We start from the raw sequence: 22590 nt of genomic DNA, 5'->3' as shown, positions 1-22590 counted from the left end.
TGTTCTAGCAAGGTGGGTACACTAGATGAAGGAATCAGCAAACCCAGCTACGCAAATTGCAGTTGTCCGTCAAATCCGAGGATCCTGAACGCAGCTATTTCAATACCCAATCCACCAAACCTGATATAAGGAACTGGCAACATCATATGATTCCGGAAAATTCCACTGGATTGTTTTAGCATTTGCATACAGGTAGATGACCTGGGTGTAACTGCTCAACAGCTTTCTTTGCCACATTCATTGAATGTTGTATCGTAGCAACAGAGTGTGCACATTCTAACAACAGTGGCATAAGCGCAATTGTTGTTGGAGGGTCTGTTAGTGCATTGTATGCTGCCCATGAGAGAAAAACATCATTATTACCTATTTCTCACAATCAAGTATTGTGTTAACACAATGTTCATCTTGAGTAAAAAGGTCATTTTAAGGCGGCACATAATGATCCGCCTTGGTGAAACATAATGGGGGTACACTGGTATAGACGAACGGCAGCTTGACAATGATCTTCCTATTTCTTCCATCAGTTGAACTTTGTTTGATGTTCCCTCCCATTCATACCTTTGGGTGCCTCATTAATGAAATATCCATCACAAGAATGCTCTCCAAAATGCATCGACTGCTACAAGCAGCCATCTTAGATTGTTCAAATGAGAAAATTCCAATACTTCTTGCAAAAATGCTGATCTCATTTAAAAAAAGGCCATACACATATGTGTATTAACAGAATATATTTTAAAATCCATAGCTATAAAACAATAAACATTGTGGAACATAATATCGTTGATCAATACTGTATTCATCATGTTAATCATGTGTTAATTATTTTATGAATAACAAAAAGTAATACTTTAAATGTACAAGGAAATCATTTTGGTATTAATAGCTAGAACATTCAGTAACAAGGAATTTTTTAAATCCTAAACTAAGCTGATCTGAACAAATAATACTTACATTGTGTACAAACATTTGAAACATTCTATAGAAATCTAAATATGGCGGCCATCTTGGAATTTTGTCATCACCAGGGGGCGCTACATGCTAGATGTAAATTACATACAGCACTATGAAGACAATTCCTTAATAAAATACTGAACATGACAAGATAATTATGATATGTTGAGCATCAGCTGACATAGTTAGAGATTTTAGTCAAACTGGCGGCCATCTTGGATTTTCGGCCACCAGGGGGGCACTACTGAGGTGGATCCATATCCAGAAATGTTTAGAATTGTTCAATGTATCAGTGTGCCAAGTTTGGTGCTTTTAACCCAAAGTGCACAATTTTGACAAAATCCTAACTTTAACCGCCCCACTAATAGAGAAGTTGACAGGAAAACTTTCACATCAGGTTAGTCCAATATGTCTCTATATATTTATATTATTGCATTTATATGTTACAGTACATTGAACCTGTTCTATTAAAGTAAACTAAGTGTTTGATATCATCTAAATCTCACCCATTATCTATTTAAATGAATGTGCTGAACGAGGCTTATAAATTGTAAGCTTCTGTAATTACTAACAAACAGCTTTTCTATATCTTTACTCTTGTGACATGAAGTTAGAAACGGATTCGGGATTGGGGATTGCGGATTCGAATACCGAATCTGAATTTTTTTCATATATTTGGGATTCGATGAAATACCCAATGTCATTTAAGAAAGTGATGAAATGTAACATATGGTATATTTGGGATTACACTTTCGTAGTCAAGTACAGATTCTAGTACTTTTTTGGTTTGAGTCCCATCCGGTCTAGGCGTCTGACTTTGTGTGCTGGCGATTAGGTGCCTGACTCTGAGGGTGTGGGTTCGAATCCCAGATGGGACACAACCCCAAAAGTACTAGAATCTGTACTTTACTAAGAAAGTGTAATCCCAAATATACCATATGTTCGGGATTCGGATCCCGAATCTGAATTTTTTTCATATTCGGTTTTTTTCTTTTGCACATTCGGCATTCGGCATTCGGCATTCGGCATTCGTATTTGGTATTTGAACTCTTATGCATTTCTTTAAAACATTTGGTGAGCGAGTGAGTGAGTTTAGTTTTACGCCGCACTCAGTAATATGCCAGCTGCATGGCGGCGGTCTGTAAATAATCGAGTCTGGCCCAGACAATCCAATGATCAACAGCATGAGCATCGATCTGCGCAATGGGGAACCGATAACATGTGTCAACCAAGCCAGCGAGTCTGACCACCCGATCCCGTTAGTCGCCTCTTACGACAAGCATGGGTTACTGAAGGGCAATTTTAACCCGGACCTTTACGTGTATTAACACATTTGGAATTCGGAACTTCAGCGTCCTTGTAACTATACTCTTTGCACCTTCATCTGTCAAACATATCTATCCTCGACGTTGCCGTGCAGATAGTCAACGGTCCAGAAGCTCTTCCCTGCTTGCAGGCGTCAATCCTCGATCACGACCCAGCAAAGACGAACAAGGTCAATATTCATTATTTCATCCCCCTTCTAATGTACTAGGTGCTCGTTGTATACGTGGCTATTTTAAAAACATAGACATCCATCCCGAATCCCGAATCCCAAATCTAAATATTTTTTTTCATATTCGGGATTCAAATCCCGAATCTGAATATGTTTGTTTTTTCATATTCGGGATTCGAATTCCGAATCTGAATATTTTTTTCATATTCGGTATTTTTCTTTAGCACATTTGGTACTCGGCATTCGGCATTCAGTATTCAGTATAACTCTTATTATGCATTTCTTTTACATATTTGGAATTCGGAACTTCAGTGTCATTGAAACTATGGGGCGGTGGGGTAGCCTTGTGGTTAAAGCGTTCGCTCGTCACGCTGAAGTCCCGGGTTCGATTCCTTACATGGGTACAATGTGTGAAGCCCATTTCTGGTGTCCCCCGCCGTGATATTGCTGGATTATTGCTACAAGCGGCGTAAAACCAAACTCACTCACTCACTCCTTGTAACTATACTCTTTGCACCTTCATTTGTCAGCGTATCTGTCCTCGACGTTGCCGTGCAGCCTCGGAAATAGTGAACGGTCCTGAAGCTCTTCCCTGCTTGCAGGCGTCAACCATCGATGACGATCCAAAGAAAGACGAACAATGTCAATATTCATATTTCTTCATTCAGCTAAAACGTCCGACTAAGTCACCAATCCTATATTATAGAACCAGTGACAGAAACCAATCAATGAATGCATTATTGAATAAACGAAGGGATGAAGTTTGAGATTTTCCCGACTAACCATATTTTTTCTAAATGCGGGTTTGTGGTTAAATGGATATTAATGTACCTTTGAAAAACCCTTTTTATCACTAAAGTGAGGCGGAGTCATGTGAAGCGACTGCACCATAAGTGAGGTTGTGTGATGCAATTAAACCTGCAAACTACGATTGGTACTTGCGAACCAAGTAATGTACACTATCCAAAGAATGGTTAGCTACAACGAAAATGGATACTGAGGCACTATTCAGACCGAGGAACAATGCACCTGTTGTCTCAACCCACCTATGAATACCTTATATTGCAATTATGATGTAAAACATGTGTCCCTCAGCTAATGACGTGTGCGACTTAAGATTTATAGAATTTCATTTTTAAGGGATGTTTTATTCTAATTATATGAATGTCAAGCTGTGAACAATCACATATCACTGTGAACAATCACACATCACTGACATGTGCAAATACATTAATGAAAACAACCGATTTGGGAAAAGTCAGCCATGTTATAAAGGGCGTAAATATGGTCAACGTCTCCGCAAAGTCTATGATTATTCTTAATGGTAGTAATTTTGCCACAACCAAATATTCAGTTTCCAAACATCAGTCCCAACTAACTGTGAGCTTTCGAGTAGTTTAGAAAGTTCAAATAAAAATTCATGAACACAATGAAATACAAATTCTTGAAATCAACGTGCTGTACCTTGTTCCTAAAAATGAAGACATATCTATGAAAACCTGACTGACTTTAGAAGTAATATCAACGCTTCAGTAACTCAAATGATTTCAGCAAATTGTATAATTTTGTATCTTAAATTTCAGGAATTATGTATAATTACAATCATTATATGTTACAGTGAATGTGTAATACCAGGGATTATGTATAATACCTGACATTTTCAGTGATTTTGTATAATGTCTAACTCACTCAGTGATTATATACTCAGCAGCAAAAAAACGTCAGTACGAATTCAAAATTAGAGGTGAGGTGAAAGTGGGTTTAACGTAGTGCTTGAGAATATTTCGCTCCTATTACGACGTGCATGCCTGTGTATGTGTATGTGCGGCTGCTTGTACTAGCCAAGACTTAAGCTGGTTTTATAGTGCTAGCCCACTTAGATACCACGCCGCAGTGAAGCATGAATACCCCACTCAGACACATTATACTGACTCCGAGCCGACCAGTTGTACCCATTAATGCCGAGCGCCCGGCAGGGACCAACAAGTACCATATTTTAACGTCTTTTGGTATGCCACGGTCGGGGATCGAACCCGCGACCTTCCGCTCTCTCTCTAACCACTACACCACGGAGGCGGTCTCAAAATTAGATAGGCACTGTAATCAGATCATTACAGAAATGGACATAATAAGCGGATCAAAAACACTTTTGGTGTACAATATCTTGACACATCGATGAATAACTCAGCACAATGCCAAGACATTACGTCAACGTTGCAGTCAATTCAGACCCTTGACTTCAGTATCTAGTGTGACCACCACGAGCGGCAATAACTGCAGCACAGCGTCTATGCACCAATCGATTGATGAAGGCCATTGGCACCTGGAACCACACTTTGCGAAAGGCCTGGCGCAATGAATCGGCTGTGTTCGGCCTTGGTATGTCATTGTTCAGTCTCCTCTGAATTCCACCCCAAAGATGTTCAGTTGGGTTTAAATCAGGAGTAAGGGCTGACCGTTCTGCTGTAAGATGTCCCGTGTAGCTCTGGCAGTATAGGCCCGGGCGTTATCATGCTGGTAATTAATGTTCCGGTGACGTGCGAAATGTGGTATGACGTGGGGTCTGAGAGCTTGGTCGATGTAGCGCACCGCTGTGATGCCGCCTCCTCTCCCTGGACCAAGATTCTGGAACACCACAGGACCCACTCTCTGGTTCAGGCATATTCCATCCCATACCATGATGCTTGCACCTCCCCATGAGTCTCTTTCCATAACACATTGGTCTGAGTAACGCTGGCCACGTCGTCGCCATATTCTTGTTCTGCCATCTGCAGTTGATACGCAGTACCGACTCTCATCTGTGAACAGAACAGTTCTCCATTGCCCGTATCGCCAGTTTTGGTGTTGTTGGGCAAACTGTTGTCGTTCACGGCGATGACGAGGGGTGAGGATAGGTCCACGGTAAGGTCTACGGCAATGGATGTTCGAGCTGTTAAGACGTCAGTGTACTGTATCAGTACTGATTGGTCTTCCGTGTGTTCCCCCTGTCTGGCGTGCTGTTTCGGATGCCTGCATGAAGGGATTCTGTACATGCTGTCGCACAATATGGCGGTCTTGTCGTCTTGTGGTCACCCTTGGTCTGCCAGTACGGGGGCGATCATTTGTGGTGTTGGTGGCCCGGAAACGTTGCTGCAGCCTGTAGATGGTGCGAACGTTGATCTGGAAGTGATTGGAAACGGCTTGTGCAGTGTGGCCAGCTTCAAGTCTTCCTAGCGCCTGGTTCCTCTGAGCTGTCGTGAGTCGCGGCATCCTGCTGACGTTGCAACGTGAATGTTTCAGTTGCAGTTGCATGAAAAACATGGAGAACACCGTACCATCTCCGAGATCAGGTTTCGTTTTTTAGACCATTTCCTGGGTTCCATTCTGAGTTTGGGAAGGAATGTCTTTGCTCAGGAAAAGTTGGAGATGTTGTCAAAAATATACAATCAAAACATTAAATGAGTTCACAGTTATCCGTTTCTGTGAAGGAAAATTCCATACTGACGTTTCTGCTTTGAAGGGAAAATTCACTGAAAAGTATACTAGAAACTAGACGTTTCCCTGAAATTTTGCTAGTTTGAGGTATATTTCTTCCAAAAAGATGTATTAGACTTTTGTATTAATAGAGACGTTTCTTTGCTACTGATATCTCTATTCACATAATAGATGTACATGATGTGCATAAGGAAAAGCATGATGAACATGTTTGGAGAACATCAATTCAGTTTTTATTTTGACAAGACAGTGATGAGTGGCACCTTAAATTACATTTTACACCAGCCTTGTAGCATTTGCATCTATTTGTCTGGCACCTCTTGACTCCAGCACAATTGCACTTAACAAAGCCTTGTCCACCACAGGCTGACCCAAACTGGACGTCTAAGCGAAAGGAGGCGAGTTTTTCAGAAGACATATCCTAAGGTGTACGGAGCTGTGGCGCACACATCAAATTGAAATTACGAGAATATTTTCCAGATAAAACACTAGCTTTGACAGCAGTTGTGTATATCCCACCGTCATTAATGGGATCAGCTCTAATAGTAATAGTAATAGTCCGCTTATTACTATCCAGGCACATCGGTAATAGGTAATAGGACACTATCGTACGTTCCGATACTCTTTCAACTCCCTTGGGATCATAAAGCCATGCTGTCTGTTAGGCGCAATGAACTAAGCATTCACACTGCCAGCACACCCTCACGGTACCATTTTACAGCTGGGTCAACTGAAACACAGGGATCTAAGTATCTTGTCCAAGAATACTACGCAAATGTGCCCACCTCGGGACCCGAACATAGGTGCCTCCACCGGGAATCGAACCCGGGCCTTCAGCATGATTGACTGACGCCTTACCACTGCACTATTGCGCTCTACCTGTCCACGGATGGGATTGGAACTGTAACGTTGTCACCAACGTGAACTTCTGACAGAACAACTTTACTACTTTCCACCATTCTCTCGGCTTTTTGCAACTGAGAGTCTACTGCCCTCTTCCTCTAGATACTGATCTGCTGACGTCTCTTTGCAAGAAGGAGTTCAGCTGATGATGGCGGATCTGGAACGGCGGGTGCAGCTGGTGGATCTATAACGGCTGCTTCAGCAGGTGGATCTGATACTGGCATATCTGCTACAACAGGTGGATCTGGTACTGGCATATCTGTTACAACAGGTGGATCTGGATCTGGCATGGCTGTTTCTGCTGAGGGATCTGGAACAGCTACAGTAACTGGTGGCGAATCTGGTGCTGGCTAGTCTCAAGTAGGTGTCATGGCGATTATGGCATTGATGAGATCTTCTTCCGCCTTCAGTGTTGCAATCACCTCATCTGGGAGCTTGGAGGAATTATTCCAGTTGGTGCATCTGATCCAGTACAGGCAGCAAATCGTGTTTGCTTGATTCCGCTGTGGTAGCAGGAACTGAACTTGGGTCACAAGGTACAAGCGGTGCCATTGTTGTCGGACATCCAGGCTGTTAACATGTCCTTCACATCACAGTTGGCAGGCTCAATGGAACCTTAGGATTGGGGGTGACGTGGTTTACCATGTATGATCTTGGTGCTAGGCCACATCTGTGACACCTCCTCAATGACACGAGCAGTAAATTCGGGATTCGAATCCCGAATATGAAAAAAATTCAGATTCGGGATTTAAGTCCCGAAACCCGAATGTTGAGAAGGCCATTTAAGTTACCCAGGTATACAACGAGCACCTAGTACATTAGAAGGGGGATGAAATATAAGAGTTCAAATACCGAATGCCGAGTGTCGAATGTGCAAAAATACCGAATCTGTAAAAAGGATTAAGATTCGGGATTCGAATCCCGAAGATGGAAAAATATTCAGATTCGGGATTCGAATTTCGAATCTGAAAAATATAAACAGATTCGGGATTCAAATCCCGAAACCCGAATGTTGAGAAAACTCAGATTTGAGGCTGAAATATTGGAAACTGTAGTTTGGTTGTTTATGTTACCAAGGTATACAACTAGCGCCTAGTACATTAGAAGGGGGGTGAAATATAAGAGTTCAAATACCGAATGCTGAGTGTCGAATGTGCAAAAATATCGAATCTGAAAAAAATTCAGATTCGGGATTCGAATCCCGAATATGGAAAAATATTCAGATTCGGGATTCGAATCCCGAATGTGAAAAATTATTCAGATTTGGGATTCAAATCCCAAAACCCGAATGTTGAGAAAACTCAGATTTGAGGTTCAAATATCGGAAACTGTAGTTACCCAGGTATACAACGAGCACCTAGTATTTTAGAAGGGGGATAAAATATTAGAGTTCATATACCGAATGCCGAGTGTCGAATATGCAAAAATACCGAATCTGAAAAAAATTCAGATTCGGGATTCAAATCCCGAATATGGAAAAAATATTAAGATTCGGGATTCGAATCCCGAATGTGAAAAAAATATTCAGACTTGGGATTCAAATCCCAAAACCCGAATGTTGAGAAAACTCAGATTTGAGGTTCAAATATCGGAAACTGTAGTTACCCAGGTATACAACGAGCACCTAGTACTTTAGAAGGGGGATGAAATATAAGAGTTCAAATACCGAATGCCGAGTGTCGAATATGCAAAAATACCGAATCTGAAAAAAATTCAGATTCGGGATTCAAATCCCGAATATGGAAAAAATATTAAGATTCGGGATTCGAATCCCGAATGTGAAAAAAATATTCAGACTTGGGATTCAAATCCCAAAACCCGAATGTTGAGAAAACTCAGATTTGAGGTTCAAATATCGGAAACTGTAGTTACCCAGGTATACAACGAGCACCTAGTACTTTAGAAGGGGGATGAAATATAAGAGTTCAAATACCGAATGCCGAGTGTCGAATGTGCAAAAATACCGAACCTGAACAAAATATTCAGATTCGGGATTCGAATCCCAAATGTGAAAAAATATTCAGATTCGGGATTCGAATTCCAAATGTGAAAAAAACATTCAGATTTGGGATTCGAATCCCAATCCCAATCCCCAATCCCGAATCCGTTTCTAACTTCATGTTGCTCTGAGGCACGTGGGGGCGAGACCCGTTACTGAGACTGCCGATGTGTCAGAAAAGAACTTGTATAGAAACTGACAATCGCGTATGAGTGTTCAAATATCACTGGAAACCAATAAGTTCTATGTTTCACTATCGCTAAAACGTCATGTGTTGTCAAAACATCCTTCATAATGTGCTCGGTTCATCTGTAACCATTTTTCATTTCATATTATTCTTGTAATCTACATTTTGTGTGTCGTTTTTATGGATCGTCAAACTCGACCTATACTTTTTTTACCTCTTAGTTAACACTGTATCTGCCCAATGGGGTTATTTTGTCCGGTGCGAGCATTCAAAATCAGGGTTAGGATTTTGAAAGGTTTGGGAGGTGATGACGCCATTTCCAGATTTAACGTACCAGTTAGAAACATGCTATCCCATGCAATGCCCCTTTGTGATCTGAACCAAGTGCCCTCTTGGATATTTCTTCGGGTACACAATTGGATTACCTTTCAGTGAGTTTGTTGAGTGTATAACTGGTGGGACGGGTGACCTCGATTTTCCTCGAGCACCCGTGTCATGAATTTTGATTTAAACATATTTTATTCATTGAAGAACAGAATTAAGCACAAGTTATCCAACTTAATGAGCACAAAGCAGGTGGTTCGCCAACTTAATGAAACCCTCTCCCATAAATGTTTGCTTGTGATTCATTCCTGAGAGGTTAAAGGCGTGCAGTCTGGGAGATATATATCACGAATATAGACACGAATTTATCTCTTTTGTTAACTGATGAGCAACAGAGATAAATTCATTATAATTATAATCATAAGATGTATGTTTCATTGTCTTATCATGGCGTAACTATGTTCAACCAACCAATGACCATGCAGTGGACGTACAGTAGTCACGCTACATGATTACCGTTTGCTGTTCACTGTATCTGGTACATAAACCTTTTAATGATAAGAGAGGCGGTAGGCACAGACCAGCGAGTTCAGGAACATTTAGAAAATAAGATTATACTTCTTACCGAGACTATTGTTGCCATCCTGTTCATTATCGTTCCTCCTCATGAACAAGAAGAAAAAGCGACACAAACATACCCTTTATTTTATGGAACATGCGTTTGTTGATGTGTCCAAAATACACAAACTCGCATACTTAGATATGATATTTCAGAAAAGGCTTAGAAATAGACCCAAATAGTCCCATAAGGCTGTTAGAAGGATGTTTATAAGATATAAATAGTGCAAGTATGTTTAAGAAATGCTGTTGATATAAATACTCCGGTCTCTGGGGGAATGCAGAAAAGAGTGTTTATTAAATAATCTGCACACATACAAATCATGATTGAAAGATTATTGGAAATGAATTGATTATATTACATTAGTGGAAAATGTGATCATAGATAAAGTGACCGAAATTCACCTATTGTGAATAACAGACAATATAACATACGTGTACATGTATATGTATAGTAAAACGCCAGTAAACTGATACTGGTCATCGGGTGTTTCCGAGATTTGGTTCGGAAATAATCTATTGATAAACGACGTGGAACAGATAACCTGCTTTGTGCTTGCTGTAGCATTGTGCATTCTATGCAGCGTACTGTTTAGAAACACCAACTTAAAGGTGTTTTTAAGGCAGAAATTGTACATTGTTTTTTATGAACATGTAGTATATTTCTGACGATTGTAATTATTCACACGATATTAACATTTTAAGTGAGCTGTAGCTCTGCTGAAATAATAACAATATGTGTGTTGTTTTGTGTGAGAAAACCATTTAAAACATGCAGCGTTGATGTTATTGTATCCAGTGTAGTGAAGTATGTTCATCGCGATTAAAATAGTTGGAAGGCTGGTTGGTCCTTTAATGCCTGCGGCGGTATGTAAATAAACAACAAGCATAGCCGGATCCCGTTAATAGCCTCTTACAAGTATGGGTTGCTGAAGATCAATTCTAACCCGGCAATCTGTGGATGGAGCAACTTGCAGCGTCATTGCATACTGGGAAACACATGGAGAGAGTGAGCTTAGTTTTACGCCGCACTCAGCAATATTCCAGCCATATGGCGGCGGTCTGTAAATAATCGAGTCTCGACCAGATAATCCAGTGATCGACATCATGAGCGTCGATCTACGCAATTGGGATACGATGACATGTGTCAACCAAATCAGCTAGCCTGACCACCGAAACCCGTGAGTCGCCTCTCGCGACAAGCATGGATTACTGGAGATCAATTCTAACATGGATGTTCACGGCTCATCTTTCATGAGTGATATCAACTGTATTGGTCATGTGTGGTGGTCACTTGTCTATCTTCCTTAATCGGGGCGATAGGGTAGCCTAGTGGTTAAAGCGTTCTCTTGTCTCGCCGAAGACCCGGGTTCGATTCCCAAGGGGTACAATGTGTGAAGCCCATTTCTGCTGCACCGCGCCGTGATATTGTTGGAATATTGCTAAAAGTGAATTAGCCACTTTACCTTAATCATATTAATTCATCAACCAGGGTCCCGACCCACAAAGCGTTCGTAGCCTTATGACATTCGTAAGCCTATGATAAACTATAGAGTTACGACATTTCGTAACGTTACGAACGCTTTGTGGATCGGCTCCCTGGACCTGAGCCTGGATAATCGTGGAGGCTGTTCTCCTCTTGAACTTCTCTGCCAGGCTATATAGTGGTTGAGGAAGGAGCACCGTGACCTAGAGCTTACACAATATCAGCATAACTGAAGTTCTTGAAGGGCATATAGCAATTGGACGAAAATATATACATGACACGTAACATGGATAGCTTCTTATTATTCTTTATACGACCTTTCAGAGGTAATTCTTTCTCCTTCATATTCACCTGGTGAAGGAGCAAGAATAAGCTCTGAAACGTCGCATAAAGAAAACAAAAACGTGTCGTGTAGTCATCAGCGTAATTGTTCAGTGTCACCTGCTACCATGAATATATACGTCAATACTGTCACAATACACGTTTATGTCCATGTATGTTGGGGGCATTTACTGTTAACTGCCCATTGCGAACACACGCATTTAGAAGTCTCTTCAGTGAACAGGTAAGTTGCACTACAGATTGGTCATCAAACAATTGTAGATACTTGGGGCTAAGGCTGTACAATATTTGTGTTGTTGCTTGATAACGCCCCATTCAGCATTATTCAAACAATTATGTAAATAATCAAGTTAATAATAATCGTCTTATTGAGATTAATTCCTTGACTTTCACATTATGTACGTTTAATAGTAGTATTTGATGTGGCGCAGTGTCTCAAGGGGTTCAACAATCTCTGTTGTATTGAAGTCTTCATATGGTCTTGTTATGAACTTCGATCCACGAAATTAGGAAACGGTGATCTATCGTCAACCACGTTACCTTGAGTGGCGAGATCTTCCATTTAGTCTCCTCTAACCATAAACATGGGTTTGGGAGGATCTATTTTCTTAGGGTTTGACATTATCATTTAACTTTATACTTTAACTAATGACTGTATGGATTTTGCCATCACAAGGGATAAATATTTCAATGTCAAAACAGTAACGGATCTTTCTTATAATGTTAATTATCATATAATAATTGAATTTTTTAAAGGAAATAGAATTATTATATAAATTTTGAATATGTTTTGCAAATAGATAATTGGTACTTTAAACATGGTAGTATAAATTAGCAACTGCGATTGATAGTGAGGGTTAAAGTAGCGTAAAATTATTGTCCCCCTGAGAGGGTACGTAAGTCCCAAAACTTTAAGGTCACTTTAGCTCTACCAAACTTTTAATCATAGAATATTTATTATTTTCAAACATGGCTAAAACTCAGCACAATCGCCAGCGACTGAAGGGATGGTGTAAATCCAGCTAGGGTCCATGCAGGTAGCAAATGTACTGTAAGTCCCCATGTCCCTAGTATGGTGACCTACCTTCAAGTGTAGGTGATCTATATCACGTGTTTATATGTGTTCTGTCTATAGTGATTTAATTTTACGATAGCGTACCAGTTTTAAATATATATCTGCGATACTCTAGTATTTTTACTGTCCTAACAGATTTTTACGTTCTATATCATCACGATACGGCTGAATTATTGCCGATATGACGCTAAATATTAACTTACTCACTCACTCACTGACTAATGTTCTAATCCGGTAAATATTATAAGGGTAATGCTATTTTTGAGGGCATTATCATTTGCAGAAGCCCGAGGTCTTCCATTAACTGCCCGACGAAGGAAAAAGACCGAGGTTAAATGGTAATGGTAATGCCCTCAAAAATAGCATTACCATTATTATTGCTAAAATACATGGAATTTGTGTTGAATTGAAAAAGGAAACAATTAGGAGATAACCCTAGTGTGTTTGAAAATCAGAGACATGTTTTACTGAATTGATGGCGACTAAATTTCAATTGGAACCGAACGCGGTTATCTCCATTCTACCATGACCCATTTAAAATCGAACTTCCTCGCTCTGCGGAAGACACTGCGTAATCCGGCATGGGACGAGAGGCGAATTGAACTCGTCTGTGAAGGGAGCGGTAGGTGCCGTTCGTATTTTTTTAACATTACAACATAACAATATTCTGTCCAAAGAAATCAAACTACTGTTTATTCAATGCAATTATGTAATACCCAAGATCTTGTGTTTTTTTCATCCCATCTCCACACGACTAAAATCAGCCTATTGTTTTGTGTGCCGTAAAACTGTAGCCCCCTGGCCACACTATAATGGAATCGTCTGACCTACTTATTTTCTTCGAAGCAGACAGTTACGCAACAGTTTGAAATGGTGGACGAGCCAGTGTTTACATTTTGCGAAAGGTTGAAATTTGAAGTGACAGTGGACAATACTTGACTGACTGTCGAATCTGAACCCTGCAGAATCGAAGAATAGATCCTTTCCTGATCAACCTACGACCTCGTTACTCATCAAAGACTGTTGATTTTTCATGACCGGCCCGATCATGATTTCAATGTACCGCTCCCACCCCGGCATGCGACAACAGAGTGACAGTGCTGCTGCTTAGTGTACATGCGACTAACTTGTGATTCCTTGAACTTTGTTTTCGTCGTTTGGGACTGGACTGTGTCCAAGCGATTTCCAAAGTAGATGAACATAACAGTGACAACCTTGCAGGGAAGCTGGCAGAGAGCAGAATTATTTTGTGAACGATGCAACGCCAACGGGATATGATGGAGTATGACTATGAGTGGCATAAATGTGGTGTTTCGCCAGACCGTTAGATCTATCTTGCAAATTTCCCATTCTAAACGGAATTAAATATACCATTTACCAGGTAGGTAAATGTTTACTAATGTTTTGCTGCATATTTTGCATAGATAGGGGTATTTTTACAAGGCTTTCTTGATTTATATGTTAGATATTGTTTTTGTTTATCTTTGGGGCTGTGTATTGTAATTGAGTTTGAATATTTTTATAATAGAAGGTAATATGATAGTGAGGTTCCCCATAATTGTGTGGGGAAATCATATAATTGTATTTTCGAGTTTAAATAAATGTTTGGTCAGCATTTCCATCACGACTGTTGTGTTGATATTAGTCATTTTGGTGGTCAAGCTGAAGTAGTGCGGCAGCGTTCTATGCGTGCGAAGTGAAGCGCAATGAAATCAAAATCATTTTTAATCCAAAAATTTCCAATTGCCTATGTGGAAAATTCGAAAGTCAGCGTCAAAATCCATGGAGTTGTTGTTATGATCCGCCATCATTATGGTCAAACGGAAGTAGTTCTCACAATAAGATTCGTTAATGCGCGGTGAAGCGGCCTTACAATCAGATGAGCGTCAATCCACAATTGATGCCGTCTGATTTTTCTGAACAACCAATAAGAATCTAGTATTTTCTTGATTCATGGTAGAATGAAGGAATTTGACTGTAAGTTTACCCAAATCAACTTCTGACGGGGTTGACTGCCCGCATGCAATTCCGTCATCGAACAATTCAAGTGACGTCACATCAGAAAGTGACAATATTCGACCTTGGCCTTTGACAAGACCATAGCCTGCAACACGTCAAACTATGTCAGTGTTCGGTTTTGGTCCATCAACAGCCTTAATAGTGCAATTGTTAAGGTTAGCATCAACAAGAAAGCCAATATTACCGCTATTTAAAGCGGGAATTCGGGTTGCCTTGACTTGTTTGACCCAGAATATCTGCCAGTCGAAAGCCAATTAACGTATCGCCACCTGTCAATCAAACAAATGACATGACCAATGAGAAACGTCAAATTATTCAATCCGCATCGCATTGCCGTCAGCTGACAGCGCGTTGTTCAGCAAAAGTTCAGCAAAAGTTTGCAAGCTTCGCTGCGCTACGCTGCCTGCTTTCCCGTGCAACGGACTGCTGTGTGAGCGCTTCATTCAATATGGCGTCGTCCAATATAAACACATCACCGATACTAGCCACACTTTTGGCACACGAAGCTGCAGAAGTTATTCCATGCAATGATTTTGAATTGTATGCGCAACATTAAAAACTTGTCCCAATTGGTTACAGAAGAGCAGACAAGTTTTCTCTATTACCTTGCAGAATGACATGCCGTGACGCCATTTTGAATGTCGCTCGCTTACGCAGGAAGCACCTCTCTCAGTCGCTGCACGCCGAAGCGCTGCGATGCATGCAGCGAGGCGTTGTTCAGCCAATAGAAGCGCAGCGCTGCACAGCGTATCGGCTAAACAACGCGCCCCACCATTTTGTCCTAAGCTGGTTACCGGCTCCCTTTACGCGCGCTAACGTTCGACAAAGCTATTGCGATATGCGAGACGGGGCCCAGCTTACATTTTGTCCGACATCAGCGGTCTGGCGGACTGTTTAAAAATAAATCGACGTTTACAGTCAACGTTTTGATCATGGTGAAAAGGTGTAGCTGGGGTACCTGCAACTCGGACACGCGGTACCCGGAACGACTTGCTGGTGGTATCACCTTTATTCCATTTCCCAAGCCTGCCAGAAATTTTGACAAATGTCAACGATGGATACGTTTGTGTGGTCGCCCCAAGTATCAACTGAACATGGAGATACTTCGTGACCACAGCCGAGGAAAACATTTCTTCGTATGTACAAAGGTGTGGAAACTAAAATTGAATAACATCTTAACCAGTGTTGAAGTTAATGTAAATTTAGAAATCTTTGAATTGGTAGACTTTCAGTGCTTTTAGTTGTTATATAAACCAGTTTACACCGATTTTCACTGATTAAGTTACTAATGTTTCACCGCGTGGTATGTCAAGGACAGACGATGTCTGTGTTTGAGCATACGATTTCAGATACATCCATGTTGTTTTTCGTCGTTTCTATCGACTAATAAATGCGAGCTTTTTTACAGCACTTTGTTGATGGAAAACCCTCCAAGACATTTCCGGACCCTGCGTCTGCACTACCTCATGAACAAAATGAAAATCCAAAGACAGTAAGACCACGACCCAAACCACGCTTGCCATTTATGGGCGACAGAAAAAGGAAAGTTCTTCTTGAAACACACAGGTAAAACATTGCTGCTTTTATACTTACTGCTCACAAAACACAACAAAAACATTGAAACATAATAATCAAACAAATCCTTGTTTATTCTGAGAGTATCACAGAAAGTTAGTAAAGGTAATGTCACACATTTAGATCCTTTGTAGTTACGAAAAGACATCACAAGATCACAATCATACTCAAGTTCTATTCATATAAGCATGATGAAGGCACTGATATCACCTGCAACAGGTGCATATTGACATAAAAATCTAATTGCTCTAGACAAAACTGTGTTTCACCCAGGTCCCATAATATTGAGTGATAAGACACAATAACTCTGAAGGATCCAAAGTATTCATTACAATCCATCATAAATATTAATACATCAACATGGACATTTGCTGTAACCACTGAGATCAGCCACGACAGTGGTTCTTTTAAATATGTTTAAATACAACATTAATTTACATATTTATAGATGTTTTTTTACATGGCATGGCCAGACACAGCCATTAGTCCCCTATCCAGAGATTGCTAATATTTCATACAGAAAAGATGACTTCTCAAATATAGAGATAATGTATGAATCAGATGGTCCAATATCCACATCCAACTAGTCCATTCATACTTGTCATTTCTCTGACGGGCACAGTGTTTCAGAATATATTCTTTATCCTTCATCAGCTGGGAGACGAATAAAACTAGGAAGCAGATGGCAATATTACATGTGAAAGAACAACAGTCATATGATGTCAACTGTGGGCACTTAACAAGTGAAGCCAAAAGTTATTTATCGCTCAATTGTAATAGCAATAAACACATATATTAGAAAAGTTAATCCAGGCATAAATAGTCCTGATAGGTAATCAAGAAGTTATAGGAAATAGACAAAGATGGTAACCATTTAAAGGCTGTAATACATTTGAGGTTCAGGTATAAGATAATTTGGTCTTCATCTTCTTTTTCTCAGATGTAATCATGATACAGATATTTCTGATTCACCAAATCAGATGGATATGGAACATCCAGAGCCTACAACCATGCAGCAGGAATCTGATATTCTTGTCCAACAAAGTGACACCATGGGTATTTTTTATGAAGTTTGTTTCCCTTGCAAAGTATGGTTTGAAGTGATTGACATGTGTTTGTGACAGAGTTTCAAGCAGAGTCCTGAAGGTATTCCTGTCTGATATATCCGCTCAATGTTAAAGTCTTGTCTGGTGTAGGTTACAAAGTCACAAAATGGTGCCCCAGTTACAAGTAGTTGGCCCTGTACCCGATACCAATGCCTATCACCTCTTCAAGTTGTAATATTTTCCTTCTTTTTCAAAAAAGAAACCAGTCATACAGGAGGCTTCATTAATGGTCAAGTCCCTTACAGCATACAAGGACACTTTAATTTCCACAATACCAGAAACAGAAGTGTCAGCACACACTATAGCATCAGGGGTGGCTCCTATAAATGGAATAGATGGGTTTACAACAAAGCCAATGTCATGAAGATGATTTTGAGTTTTTTTCATGTACATTTGTTTAGCTATTTTCTCATTAGAATTCCCATAAGTTGTTGGATTGGAGGAAAATTTCTCTTTGTCAAAGGTGTTTCTGATAAATGTGTCATTGATTTGTTTTTTGCCCTTTCCTTGCTTTGTACCACAAATCAGACTTGCTTTGAGATCTTGTATTTTTTTCTAAATTATGGGACTCGGCAACTGAAAGTTCTAAATCTTTCCACTGATGTTTTAAAGTTGCAATTGAATCCAGTTCGGCAAGTTGTCATCTTTTGAAATGTGACATCTCCGCACCTGTCCTCCATCTTTGGAACCACTATTGGTCTAATTATGGTGCCTGTAAAGAGAAGAAGCCAGTTTATTCACACTTAGTTTTATACAAGGGAGGTAATAAGGCTGTTTTTCTTCTTAAATCTCAAATTGAAACAAGTATGTTGTGGGTGCTATGTGTTCATTCTTAACTTATTTTTTTGTGTGCAAAGCATTTTTTAAACATTACAACAAGTCAGATTGATAATAGGTAAGTCTGTTTCAGGTCTAATAATGAGTTTGGTGCCCTAAACTAGCCAGATCATTTCTTCTCTGTAGAATGTATTATTGCTTGAAACAGTTGTAATTGCTTTTACAGGTCCTCTGCCACTTGATATGCTGGCTCTAGCTGCAGAGAACAAGCAACTCAAAGAAGATATGGCCAAACTGATCCTAGAAAAGGAGGAGCTCATGCGTTTGAAAGCAGATCAACACCAAAATTAGTGCTAAAATGTTACATGATGTGTATTCTTTTGTAAAAATACAGAGAAAAAAAGATTACAAGTATTACACAGGATTTCCCTACTTAACAGCTCAAAATATTTAAATTTGTTGTCCCTGGCAATGCTGATGATGAACCTTTTTGAATTTACCAGAACAGTTAGCAGTTTGAAGTGTATGGGTCTTGAAGACCAGCTTTTGCTTGTTCTGATTAAACTTTAGACAGAATTTTGATTTAAAACATCTCTCAAAGTTGTTTCTGATATCACCCCAAGATTGCAGTAATTGCGTTTTCAAATTGATAAATTACTTATATTACAGGTTTGATCTGTGTCAATTTGGCCTCACCATGATGTTTTGCAGCAACATATGCCTTCAAAATTTCGCCAGGAATTTCCAAACACTTTCAGTATCATTGATGGAACAGAAATAAAAATTCAGAGACCCCTCTTCACTGACAAGGCAAAGTCAAGCATATTCAGATTACAAATCAAGTACTTACCCTGAAAGGTCTCATTGGTGTGGACCCAAGAGGTTCAATTACATTCATATCAATGCTGTTTTCTGGGGCTTATATCAGACAAAGAATTAACTGAAAAGTGGTTATCTGTCCCTCCTCAGAGAAATGGTTAAGTGTGGGAAACTTAAAGTGGGAGATGGTCTGATGGCAGACAAGGGCTTTAATATTGAAAAGGAAATAAGGGCCACTGGATTACGCCAACATTCCCCTTTGCACCAGGTATAGGTCAGATGTGTGTGTCTGATGTGTCAGAAAACAGTGAAAATTGCAACAATACAGTGGTGGCTCGAAAAATGCCATTGGAAGGGTAAAAAATCAAAATTGTTGGTAAAAAATTGCATTTAAGTTTGTTTTCCTCAGTAAATCAAATTTGGTTTGTGTGCTGTTTCTTGACTAATTTTATGCCATATTTAATTCAAGATAAAGATTAATTACTTGATGTCCAAGAGTTGATCCAACAATCTGAGGACCTATTGGTGTGTCAACTGTCTGACTGGTGCTGGTACATGTATCTGTCAGGTATGAAATAGGGAATCTCTTCATATGGTGCAGCAGAGACATGTCCGACTTCTGTATTTGAAACTTTCCTGCAAGTACAAAAGTATTAGTCACAAATATTGTATTTGTGTATGTTAAAACTTGAAATGTCAATGAATATTTTGTAATGTGCTCTTGTTCCTGTTAACTTAACTGAACTGTAATATTTATGCAAACAACTGCTCAATAGTCATCTGATATTGCTTTCAAACTGTGATGAGTATTTTCTACCTTGAAATATCTGATGATCATGGAGTAAAAAATGTCATATAGGTAATGCTTGCATTATGATACATCATTTTCATAAAACAAGTTCAGAATCTGAAATAAAACTTTGGGCATATAATAACATCACCTGTTGTCATTGAATGTGGCCATCACAGGTCTCCTTTTCCTATTGAGATTTCCAGGCCTGGCAATAATTATTCAGACACTGCTTCAGATTCAATCTTTGGTCCCCTTTGGTTTATCCCACTGCTGAGGCAGGCTAGTGGAAGAGGGCTGTGAAGGAATGGCTTGATAGCCTGATATCTTCCAGCCTTCCAGTATCAGGACAAGTGCCAGTACATGGGAACACTTTCCACTTGCACTGAAGAGAATAGGGTGAATAAATCTGTTACAGAACTGTGATTGACAGCAGGAATATATAATATATTTGAGAAGAAAATACATTTACATGGTTTTATTCCCGCAATGCCTTACAACAGATATTACATTTACCTCTTACATTTATTACAGAATCTGTTTCTTTCACGATGATAGAAATTTAACGTAATTATATGGGATAACATGGGTTTCATTGTCAACAACTGAAACGGCCAGCACACAGACGTGTAATTGATTTGATATCTATATATGCCGCTTATAAAACCCCAACAGATTTATGCCATAAATTGGAAAGGCACCGGGTTATTTCTCGTACTACTCACCCACATTTGCAGCTACAATGGGCGCCAGTGAACGATTTGTGAATTTTGTCAAGGACAAGTTGATTACATGAGGAGCTTCGCTTTCCGCTGACTTCTATAAATCCTCCCGCGAAATCGACATAAATGATATTATCACAACATGAATGGAAACTAACGGAATGAAGGTATGAGGCCTAACTAAAAGCCACTGACGTTGTTTTTGCCGCAGTAGGTTCATAAGGCAAATATTTCGGGCCAATATCATTGGGAATGTCTCTAAACGATATCACGCGCCATTTTGACAGTTGGTTTTGACAGCGATGTTGTCGGACCTTTGAGAGTTATCTCCTTTCTTTTGGGGCGGGTTAACTCTTCACTGGCGATCCGTTAATTAATGACGCCACTTGACAACAGAACTGATAGTGGCCCGCTGCTAAGGCTAAACTCACTCACTCACTTATATATAGCTGAACTCTATCTCTAGAAACGGAGTAACTAATTCGTTAAAGAGGGAACTATTTCTGTGGACACTTTGAAAACCAGGAAGCGGCGATTGTGGCTAGATTTTACTGTCGCCTTTGTGAGATGAGATAACTAACTGAAGGAAGCGACAGTAAAATCTAGCAACAATCGCCGCTTCCTTCAGTTAGATTTCTCACAACTGACAAAATGCGAAAATCCTAATGTAATGACTTTCACATAATAATAATGTGAAGCAAAAATGTTCCACATTTCATTATCTACAGTTTGGTGTCTTCAAAAAGGAAATCCATTGTGTTTTCGCAGAGCTGTGACCCCTATAAAAATGCGTTTTGCCAAAAATTGACCAACTTCCCGGAGGGGGCAATAACTTAAGTCTTAAAGAAGGGTGGGCTTGTTTCCGAGTTATAACTCAAGAACTGTTCAATATTTTTCAACAAAACTTGGTAGATATATCAAACAGATCCTAAAGTGGTGCCTTTGCATTTCACAGATTTTTGGCATTTTTATTTTTCCCGGTTTCCATGGAAACGATTCGACTTAGTCCCAAAAGAGAGGGTGGGCTTCGCTCGAAGCATAACTCAAGAACCGCTCAATATTTTTCAACAAAACTTGGTAGATGTATGAAACAGAACCTTAAGTGGTGCCTTTGCTATTTGCCGCATTTTTGGCATTTTTATTTTTCCCGGTTTCCATGGAAACATTTTGAACTTAGTCTCAAAAAGTAAGGATTGCTTTCGCTTCCCGGAGCACAACTCAAAACCATATAATATTTTTTCAACAAAACTTGGTAGATATATCAAACAGATCCTAAAGTTGTGCCTTTGCTATTTGCAGATTTTGGCATTTTTATTTTTCCCGTTTCCATGGAAACGATTCGACTTAATCCCAAAAGTGAGGGGTGGGCTTCGCTTCCTCGAGCATCAACTCAAAACCTCTATATCTTTCAGCAAAACTTGGCAGATATGTGAGGCAGATATTGAAGTGATGCCTTTGCTATTTGCAGGTATTTGTGATTTATTATTTTCTCAGTTTCCGCGGAAATGATCTCGAACTTTAGTCTCAAAAAAGGAAGGATGGGTTTTGTTTCCTCGGAGCACAACGCTAAAACTTCTTAATATCTTTCAGCAAAACTTGGCAGATATGTGAGGCAGATCCCAAAGTGGTGCCTTTGGCTATTTGCAGGTTTTGTCATTTATTTTTTCATGATTTCCATGGAAACGATTTGCACTTAGTCTAAAAATCAAGCTGGACTTTAAGTAACTGTCAGATTTGTTCTTTCAAAGATGTGGGGCCGGGGATATGTCATCTTCTGATGACTCTTGTTCTTAACCCTATGAAAATGCTGCCTTAAAAATTCACTGACTTCCATAATGCATAACTCTTTAAACTATTCAAGATATCCATATGCCTTGAAGGGTTTAAGTAGTCCGGAGTATGGGTTTTAAATGATATATCGAACGCAT

At 39.7% G+C, this 22590-nt stretch overlaps 1 protein-coding gene across 1 annotated transcript; it reads right to left on the bottom strand.

The window, feature by feature from the left end:
* Positions 1–7179: 7179 nt before the first annotated feature.
* On the bottom strand, positions 7180–19229 carry LOC124273915. The gene is given in 7 exon segments (XM_046709258.1): positions 7180–7393; positions 17047–17119; positions 17455–17610; positions 17613–17713; positions 17715–18056; positions 18058–18152; positions 19182–19229. Coding segments are annotated over 7 exon segments (1029 nt in total).
* Between the last annotated feature and the right edge of the window lie 3361 nt (positions 19230–22590).

Source organism: Haliotis rubra, unplaced genomic scaffold (assembly GCF_003918875.1).
Source record: "Haliotis rubra isolate DU_JTF1 unplaced genomic scaffold, ASM391887v1 Scf1859, whole genome shotgun sequence".
In the NCBI taxonomy this organism is placed as follows: domain Eukaryota; kingdom Metazoa; phylum Mollusca; class Gastropoda; order Lepetellida; family Haliotidae; genus Haliotis; species Haliotis rubra.
Note: the sequence above shows the minus strand (reverse complement) of the source record. Positions and strands in the feature narration are given on the sequence as shown.